Source organism: Engraulis encrasicolus, chromosome 1 (genome assembly GCF_034702125.1).
Source record: "Engraulis encrasicolus isolate BLACKSEA-1 chromosome 1, IST_EnEncr_1.0, whole genome shotgun sequence".
Taxonomy (NCBI): domain Eukaryota; kingdom Metazoa; phylum Chordata; class Actinopteri; order Clupeiformes; family Engraulidae; genus Engraulis; species Engraulis encrasicolus.
Window position 1 is genome coordinate 44,354,424 of NC_085857.1, and position 10,466 is coordinate 44,364,889.

Here is a 10,466-nt window from a genome sequence, read left to right on the forward strand (position 1 = left end):
TATGAGTTTATTTATTTAGTAAATATTCATAAAATAGACTAAGTCTGTGAAAGTGTGGCATATTTTATTGGTAGGCTAGAAATAAATTACTACATTTACACACTGAAACTTTGATATTGCCTCATTCTTAAAGTCTTACAGATAACGGTTGAAGATCCCATGAGACAGAAACGTTAATATAAAGTCTAATTCCAACTCTTATGTTCTCTATCTTGTAGGTTTTCTTTTTTTTCCTGGTGTCTGGTTAATAATAAAATGGGAATTAGGTGAATAATTGGTCATGAATCACAACAATGCCAAGCTACTTTGAATGACACATTTCTGAGGCAGTTCAACATGATTAAGAGAACTAAAAGCAACAGACATCATGTAAAAGCAGAAAAGATGAAATATGAATGGCCAATATCGGTCACTGAACATTTGCATCTGGCAAATTTTGAGGAGAATTGTTTTTCTTTCCCATCAGTCCCTCTAGAATTTTACATAAACATTTTACAGCTCCCAAAGAAAGCTGATTATTTGTGACATCATAGTGAAGATCCAAAATGTTGCTACCATTTAATCACATGTGAGATCGTACACCTGCAAAGAGTTAGGCCGGCCGCACATTGGCTCCAAGAGCACTGCGGCGCACTTTCGCTTCCGACAAAATGTGGACCTCCAAACCCAATTTCACACGAAAGTAGCATTGATAGTCAATGGGCGGCGCCGACAAAATACAAATCGTCTCTAATTGCTATCCGACATCGGCGAATGTCGACGGACATCGGCGCCGGTGTGCGGGGTTCTATTGAAAACAAAGGAATCGAACTTTTGCTTAGCAGTGCTCAGCACTTTGTCGGAGCCAATGTGCGGAAGCCCTTAAAGGGGTAAGCCACTATTTTGGGGCTTAATACAGTTAAAATCGTTGGCCAGAGTTTGTAAAGGTGGTAAAGTGTCTTTTTTATGTAAGCCGTTGTCTTGCTTTAAGACAAGTTAAAAGAGGGACATGCTACACAGATCCATTGACTTTCACTAGCTTAGCGACACTTTATCACCTTTATAAACCCCGGCCAATGATTTTAAAAGCCCCAAAATAGTGGCATACCCCTTTAGCAACATGAGCTATTTCAAATTTCCTGGGCGTATGTTACGTAATTCAGCTAAAAATATGTTGTAGTAACGTCATTTGAAAACATAGTAAAACTTGCATCTGGAACTTCTGGAACTGTCATTTCTTTTACACTACAGTATATATTCTCTGGTGGTGTGGGTGTACTTTCCTGTGGTTTTTCGATGGGGGTTATTTGTCTGGGTGTTCAAGCTTGCATTTTTTCCCTAGTCACTTTTTTGATCAGTCATTCCATCCCTAGCCTTCTCCAACCCCGGACATGGTTTTATCAAACAAGCAGAGGCACCAAAAGGCAGAATGAAAAACCTCCAAATTTGCATGGTATCATCAAATAAGATGGAATGAGTGACAAGTGTCAAACTACTCACCATATTGTAAGAATTCTTTTTTTAAATTGTTCAGTGGGTCAAAAATTCCAGATTAAACATGTCATTAGTGCACACGTGTAAAAACAAGACTATACGACTAAGGACTATAGGCAGAAGTTTAACATTGATCTGACATAGAAAGCCCAAGAACGGGGAAATGTCTGTCATAACGATCTCATGGCCAGAATTTTGTCCACCTTCGTGAACTTGATCTGTGGATATTTCTCTGATGTTCGTACACAGGGTGTTATACTTTGTTATGGTTGATGTCAGTTATTCCAAGTTCACCACAACTATGTGTTTTGTTTTGCTCAACAACTGTACTGATGTGACTGAGAAAAAAATGTAATAAAAAACCTTTAAGCATCATATTTCTCTTACCTGTGTCTCAAGTCACTTCACAGTATAGGCTGCAATGTCTTCCTCCTCCTTTTTTCTCTTCTCTCGTGTTCCTTAAGAACCTAATTCCTTTTCTGTGCCCAACACACATACACAAATATTGTACCCAGATATTTTTATTGAGAGTATTAATACAAGAAAAGTTATCATAAATGTATTAGTTTTGTTGTACATGGAACTGTTTAAATGAAAATTCCTGCCAATTTCAACATGTAATTGGGAGGGAAAGTAATCTCATCGCCCCCTGCTGGCAACGTTCCAAGCCCCTGCAACAAATGAATATTTTTCTTTGAAAAATTACATCTCGGCCCTGACGACGAAGTAGAAGTAGTGGCAGTCATATAATATGCATGTTGGCCCGTTTTATCGAATCAGGTGGTAAAATGTTCGTTTTTTCACTGATCTGAACTGATTTTAATATTCTTTAAAAAGCTAATACAGAACTACACTGACTGGCATGTGTGACGTGTTTACTCCATGTAATTAGCATAGCCAAATTAGCATAGCCAAACATGAGCCAGAGAGGTGGTTACTCATCACCACAGAAGCCATCATATCTACTAGAGAAGTTAAAACCAAACCAAAATAATCGTGTGTATATATGTGTAATAAGAAGACAATATGGAACTCACAGGATTACAAGAATGTGAAGATATGCGAAGAACTTGCATTCATTTGCGTCCATTTGTTTCTCTGTGTTGTCAACGAGGCGCGAAGCACAGCATGCTGGGAGCTGTAGTCCGTTTCCGACCAAATTGGCACAATTTCTATTTTTCTTAAAAGGGCAAAAATGACTTAGGATTTTCACAGGTAGTAGTTCATCCTATTGTGTACGCTGAAAAATGGTGTTTTAGTTCCTAGTCATATCTTTGTGGGATTTTTTAAAAAACTTGTCTATGGGAGTTTCAATAGGATAGCACTGGTGTTTGGAACGTAACCGCTAGGATCGCTGTTTTCCACTTTCCCTCTCAATTGTATTTCTCACGCCTCTCTTGACTTGCCAATAGCCAACCTAGCGATCCAGCATTGTTTGATGTTGTTGTTGTTGTTTTAGCATGTTGACAGCAACATCGTATTTACGTTGCCGTTTGACATCAAATGATCAAACCTGTCGTCCCTCCCATCTATTATTCTCCATAGAATGTGGGGGTTCACTAATAGCGTGTTTTCACTCACACCTTATTTGAGATTGGTCCACGAGACACCATTTATTCTGCCATAGAGAGTCGGTCCTTGTGAACTATCCGTTAAATGCTAACAAGAAAAACTATGCTGCTCGGTGACATGCAAACTCTATCACTGTCTGTAAAGTTGTATCAACCATGCTAACTGCACCAGAATCTAGTGAGCAAGATAGACACCATCAGATGCGTTTAAGCATTTACTAAGTTAGATGTGCCCAGAATCTTCTTTTGGAATGTGGAAGGTGTTATTATTTGTGTTTCCATAGATCATGTGTATGATTCCTATAGTGTTATTCCTTACTGTCGGCATTCCAAATAAACATTCCATGATAACAACTTACACGGGTTCAAGACGCTTGACCGGTTCGACATAACAAATGATCAACCCATCAGCCAATCAGAAAAGATAATTTCGTTGTGAAGATAAACAACATCTAACTGGGAGACTTGAGCCCTATTCCGAAGGGACTAGTTTAATGGGAGGACCTGGGGTAAAGTAATAATAACCGGGAAATGTAATCCTGTCCGAACGGGCCAGTCTGGTAAAGATAGCGAAGTATGTCGGGTAAACTTCACCGCAAGTTTTACCTCTTGTAAAACGGTAGAGGAAAATTACCCTTGTTACTACTAATCCTGTCCGAATGTGACCCTATGTAAAGATGTATGGTTAAGCGCAGGAAACGCACAAACATTAGGCCTACTGACTTGCAGTAAACAGTTAGTTTTGTTTTAGGGAGTTTTTCCAAGCTGTGTTCGCTGTCAAAAGCATGGTCAAACGCACAGCATGGTCAAACGCACTGTCCAAATGAAAGGACACGCATGTCAACAGTAACTCGCGTCATACGTGAAGTCTTTATGAGAAAAACAGACCAAATCAACTTTAAGCCTTTACGTATGGCCTCGTTTCTTGTGGTTGGGCGACGGAAGGGGGAACTGACAATTGGGGTAGTTTGGTTCTGGGGGGAAGAATAATGCGGACGGACGTCAACAATCAAGCACGACTGAAGGCTAACTGGAAACGACGGTAATCAAACATTTCAAACAAGTGATTTACGGTTAAGTTTAGGGTTAAGGTTAGGGTTAGGGTTAAGGTTAGGGATAATGTTGGAGGAAGGGAGACATGGCATGAAGCTGACACAACGGCAGCGCTCCCCTACCGGAATGCATGCACGCTGCTCGGGTGGTCTCTCTCTCTCACTCGCTCTCTCTCACCCTTTCTCGACGACAGCGCGTTGCCCAACTACGTAAAATGAGGCTATATCGTAGCGGCACCGCGAAGCTTGTAGTTGATTTTCACGAGAATGGGCTCCGCATGTAGACGCATTAGAATGGTTTTTGATGAGTTAGTAAACCAACAGGCATGTAACGTCAAGTGCAGTCACAACGGTGCGTGATCAGTAACCCCTCCTACTTTCTGTTAGTTTACTGAGATATTACAATCCAGTCCGAATTGGCCATTTCTTTTACCGACGTCCTGAGATTAAAGTCACATTTCCCCATGTCCATACATAAAACTAGTCCTTTCGGAATAGGGTTTTGGACAGCGCCCTCATCTTCAAGCAAATGGTCTTCATAGAGTAAGTGTAAGTATTAAATGGAACATTTATAAAAGTGTGAATAGGAAAATACCTGACACTTAACACCTCTAACTGCAACATCTAACAAATAAACAAACAAACAATCTATTTGGGACACTTGTACAGCGCCCTCAACTTCATGGTTATAGTCTTGTATGTTACATTCATGAAAGTGTGAATACGTAAATACCCAACACTTGTGGTGTGTTCCATTATTCGCCCTCTGTACTGTGTACCTTATTTGAGTGCAGTGAAGTACCCTTTCCACCCTCCGCGATTCACGAGGCGAGTACATTCCAATTCCCGTTCTGTCTGATACACTTAACGGAAATGACGGTTGGTCGCGTGTCATCCGAGTTTACCAACCGCCAATATGCAATTCAACACGGAAGGCAGTGTTCGTTATGCTGACACTTTTTAAAGTTACCCCTGCCTGTAATACACATGGCGATTGTCTTTGGAATCAAAACTATGCTGTTATCACAGAGATTCAGCCGTTTGACAGACACTCAACTACGTAACAAACATGGCGGCCGTTGAGTGCGAAAAGTGTACAGGAACTCCACACTTCAAAAAATGGCCGTTTTGGGGGCGTTATCCGGGTAATTAACAGTACACTTTACCGTCGCGATTAGAAATGGAACACCCTGCGTACCCAAACACAATGCGGAAAGGGCGGACAGTACGAGTATTGGAACACACCATTGGAGTTTACACATCAGGCAACAACTTCACAGACATAAACAACATCTAACTGGGACACTTGGACAGCGCCCTCATCTTCATGGTTATAGTCTTCAGAGAGTAGGTGGGTCCTTTCCAAGAGTTCCAGCTGACATAGACGTTGTTGTGTGGAGAGGCTGAGTCAGGTATGTACAGGCCGTTAGGGTTAGCATCATTGCAGTTTGCGTACCAGAAACCGCCCATGTGGTGACTGGCACAGTTATTCTCATCATGAGTGTCCTGGTCTTTGTCGTAGGTGGAGAACTTCATGCCGTTGTGCTTCTTCAAAGCATCACCTGAGGAGGACACGTCACGGTTGTATGCAATATGTGATTAGAACCAAACGCAGAACAAAATTCTTAGGACATTTCTCATTATCTAGTATAAGCCCTGATAAAATATGAGAATACAATGATTATTTACTCTATTTCTTGACATTGCCTAATTTATCAGTACGTATAGGCATGGAAGTCTATGGGACCAAACAAAACACCACCAAATTCACTTAAAAACCTCTATAATAACTAGACTGCCTGTGCAGTCGCCTTCGACTGCTTAAGGTATATCCCCAAAACGCGACGCTTCCAGTCCCCCATCATTCCTACCACTCCCGTCCACCATTTGGTGAATGTATATGATACATACAGACGTGACATGACGTGCATAGGCTTAAAACCAAACGACTATTGTGAAAATGAAGCAAAAAATGGGGCAAATGGTAATACTGTTTTAATGGTTCAGTGGATATACCACATCAGGTAAAGTGTAATAACCAGTGTAACAATATTTAATACAATGTAATTTTTTTTACTTACATCATGTGTTTGTGCGTAAGTGGTATTACATGGTATTGCATATTGTTACACTGGTATTACACTATATTACATGGTATTGCATACTGTTACACTCGTTATTACACTGTACCTGATATTGCATATTGTTACACTGGTATTACACTAGTATTACATGGTATTAAATATTGTTACATTGGTTATTACACTGTACCTAATATGGTAGATTCACTGAAATGGTGAACCATTAAAATAAGGTGTTACCTTAAATCAATCTACCCAGTCAGAAGTTATGGGCCAAATGAAAATTCCGCCATTTTGAAAGTGTTGTCTTCCATACTCGAATCAGTTCATGAACCTACCCTAGAGCATTCACACACAAAATCTGGGACAAATCCATCCACCCGGTCAGTAGTTATGGGCCAAACAATAATTCGGCCATCTTGAATTCAGCCATCTTGAAAGTGTTGACCTCCAAACTCGAATCAGTTCATGAACCTACCCTAGAGCATTCACACACCAAATCTGGGACAAATCCATCCACCCGGTCAGAAGTTATGGACCAAACAAAAATTCGGCCATCTTGAATTCAGCCATCTTGAAAGTGTTCAAAAGTTATCGCGTTAACACGAAAGACCTTACGCGGTGGCGGACGCGGACGCGGACGCGGCGGCGGCGCACTCAAAACCATTACATCCCAGACGCTCCGCGTTTCGGGGATATAATTACTGAAAACTTTGGAAATCAAATTATGCATATTCATGTTTAAGCCTTTGGAATACTGCAAACGTGTGAAAATCCACAACTATTCAGGGCTCACCTCTGACCAAATAAAGTACAACTGAAATAGATAGTCAACAACAACACAGACCACTTTATTTAGATTTTTTTTCTTAGAAAATGATTTCAAGGCCCACCAGTGAGCACAGGCCCCGAGTTGAGAATCACTGTTGTCAGGTTCACAGCTTTCGAGAAACAGGGTTCAGAGGCCAACAATAAATCAGCGAATCGAGGTGAAGCCAGATGGCGCTATTAATAGGCAGACAAGGCAATCGTCCAAGGGTGGCAAATGTCTTGGGGGTGCCAAGGGCCGCCGAAGTGAAACATCAAGTGGAATATACCATTCAACTTTGCATTGACCATGATGTTTCATTAGCACTCAACATACGGTATGGCAGGTAGGAATTACATCACCTGTGCTCCATCAGATGTACAGTACAACACCATGCTTAAAGACCACAACTCCTAATTGCGCTAACACGAAAGAGGACCAGTGGTTTTCCAAATGGGGAAAAGTATGTGAAAAAAATACTGTGGCACAACTTATGTAAGGGGGTCTTGGCTGGAATCTACTGGTATATGGGGGGAGCATTGTCACGGTAAAGCAGGGGTGGGGAACCTTTTTCATTCAAGGGGCCACTTCAAATTCATCCGAGGGCCGTACTATGAACACAAACCAGGATTGACGTCTGCACTTTAGGCCTATATTGAAGGCAGCCATCTTTAAAACAGACCTCACCTTGTCTAGGTACCCCGAATATAACTGAATTGTAGTGCAAATGTATTTTGTAAGATTCCATTATGAAATATATCATATTTCATGTGAAGCTGCATTGCATTAAAATTACATCAGGGGCCGGATAAAACGGTCTCAAGGGCCGTAAACGTCCCTCGAGACATAGGTTCCCCACCATTGTGGTTAAGTTTAGGAACCCTTGGCCTAGGGAAGCAGATTGACTAGGATTGGCACTGATCAACAGGGCCGGATTAAGATGGCCTGGGGCCCCTGGCCTACGGATTGCTGTGAGCCCCCCTTGAAGGCAAATTTCACAATGAAATTACAAGGTTGAGCTACAGTCATCCAATTTAAGTCATGCTAACTTGTTTCCTAAAAAGTATTAAACTTGACTAAGTAAAAAACTAAAAATGTTCCTTTCAGAAAATGTTTGTGGTGTAGGGTAAGTTGTAGGTGTGAGGATTTTAAACAGAAACAAAACATCTACTTTTAACAATGGTCTGATATGCATAGTGCAGTATAGTACATGTAAACAGCATGGTTTCAGTTACCTGCGTTGCCCCTCAGGTATGGGCCCAGGTGTAATGTGTAGTCTAACATCTCGGGGTCCACAGAGAAGGAGGAGTATTGGGCGTACGCCTCGTTATCATCCCAGTCCTCCATGTCCACCCTCAGCTCATTCTTCTTCCTCATGGTCAACAGTGCAATGCTGTCCAGGCCTGTAGGTCACATTAACAGACACGCATACACGCACGCACACAGTAGAGGTTTTGGGCTGTAGAGCAGTCAGTTCATTAAAATCCTTTTTTCTTTGATTTTTTATTCCATGGCAGGATTACGTTTCAACGATTGTCTTCATCAGATTATCCTGCCATGGAATAAAAAAAAAAAATCTAAGATTTTGTGTAGACTCACTCGAAACTTACAGTCAGCCTTTGTCCTGCACCTTTTCCTGGGATGTGCACAGTCTTCACACTCAACTTCGGGCAGTAGAGGACCAGTTCTGTCTCCCATCTTCCCTAATGCCTTAAGCCGGCTTACACTGTACAATTTTTTGCCCGATTTTGCCACGATTTGTCACTCGCACGACTTTTTGGGAGTCGGGCCAGTTTTTTTCTGAATCGCAGGTCAATCGTGAGTCTCACATCGTGTGGTGTACGTGGGGTCAGTGTTGCCAGATGTGTCTGACCAAATCCCGCCCAAAAGGTTCTCAAAAACCGCCAAAATGCGCTAAATTCCGCCCAAATTCAACAAATTACATTGACCTCTATGGGCCCAAAACGGCTTAAAAAAACGCCAAACGGCCAATTTTTCCCATTTTTGCCTGCCGACGCTCATCCCCAATCTGGCAACACTGCGTGGGGTGACGAAAAGCAATTTCACAGCATGATTATGCAATTGTAGGGTCGCAAGAAAATCAAAACTGTTTGAAATCCTGGTCGTGACTCTTGAGTAAATCGCACAGTTAAAGCAGTGCTACGGCCCGATTTGACACGACACGTGCACAAATTGACTGGGCAGCGCGACTCGCTCATCTCATCTCCACCTCGGGTGCGCATGTTCCCTCCTTGTTTTTGTCATCTGCAGTCCCTAAACAAGCCTGTCATGACACACAGTGAGCATTCTGCTCGCATCCAACCATTAAGTCGTATAGTGTGAGGACTTAAGTAGTGCGATGTGAACTTTTAAATTGTGAAATTCCCTCGTGTAGTGAGAGCAGGAGCTTGATACCGGCGACTGAAAACATCACACAGTGTATGCCCGCCTTTAGGCAGCTATCGCCAGGCGATCCACCTTATTATCCATTTTTGCAAGGCTGGCGCCATTACTATCTGGGTAACAGTTGCTAGTGCTAAATTATTCAGCATGCCTATGGGCAGCCTAATTGCGCAAATAGACCAGAAGTGACCTGAGCAACACCGTCTAATTGACTATGGAGTTGCTGCCGACTGAAGAGACTAAAGCAATTTGGGCAACAAGAGGCGATACGAGCAACTTGAGCGTCAGTTTGTAGTTGGACTTCAGCTAATATTGTGCTAATTAGCTATGATGCGGTTCGGCAACAGCCGCCGCAGCCAATTGGAATGCACTGTTGTGTTTGCGGGGTAACAGGAACTACATTATCGGAAATGCTGAGGTAGTGCGCTATAAAAACGTTGAAATGCACGGGGTGTCGACATGGTGTTGGTGATAGATGATTTAACAGCTGGGACAGATGTTGTGGAGGATTTTGGTCGTCTCGTTGCTTGGCGAACTGAGGAGGGTGCATTTCAAATTTTAATGGAATTCACTCCTCCCACTATGCAATCATTTTTTTCAATGTCATGTCATGACCAAATGGTAGCGATGTGGTGAATAAAATAAGACGTGCATTTTGAATTTCAACAGTTCATCCCCTTTCACCACCAGTGTTGGGAGTAATGCATTACAAAAGTAATTAATGCAGTAGCCTACTTTTTGCTGTAACACAGTAATGTAAGGCATTACGAGGCAAAAAAAAACTATAATAGGATTATTTACTTACCGGTAGTTACAACGCATTGTACTGTGACCTGGATTTGAATGATGTTCATTGTGGTGGGTCAGAAAGAAGTTATTCCTTAACCTGGTATGACAGACTACGTGTATTTTCTTCAAAACTCCATCTTGTTACGTTTTTGTTTCTCCTTTTGTCCAATCAGGTTTTTGGCCAATGGAAAAAATCAGGCAAGTAGGTCTATTGCAAGAATCTGGCTCAGTATCAGGTTAGGTTAGCCTTGTGGTAGGTCTTGCGGTAAGTCCAGTGGAGTAGTCTATA

At 41.9% G+C, this 10,466-nt stretch overlaps 1 protein-coding gene across 1 annotated transcript in view; it reads right to left on the reverse strand.

Annotated features, from left to right (window-relative positions):
• Positions 1 to 1,862: 1,862 nt before the first annotated feature.
• The window catches only part of LOC134452961 (microfibril-associated glycoprotein 4-like), an 11,610-nt gene continuing 3,006 nt past the window's right edge, over positions 1,863 to 10,466 (reverse strand). Inside the window, exons 5-6 of the mRNA XM_063203663.1 lie at positions 8,221 to 8,388; positions 1,863 to 5,658 (exon numbers count right to left, since the gene is read on the reverse strand). Of these exons, the coding sequence (XP_063059733.1) occupies positions 5,390 to 5,658; positions 8,221 to 8,388 (437 nt within the window). The 3' untranslated portion in view covers positions 1,863 to 5,389. The remainder of the gene's footprint in view (positions 5,659 to 8,220; positions 8,389 to 10,466) is intronic.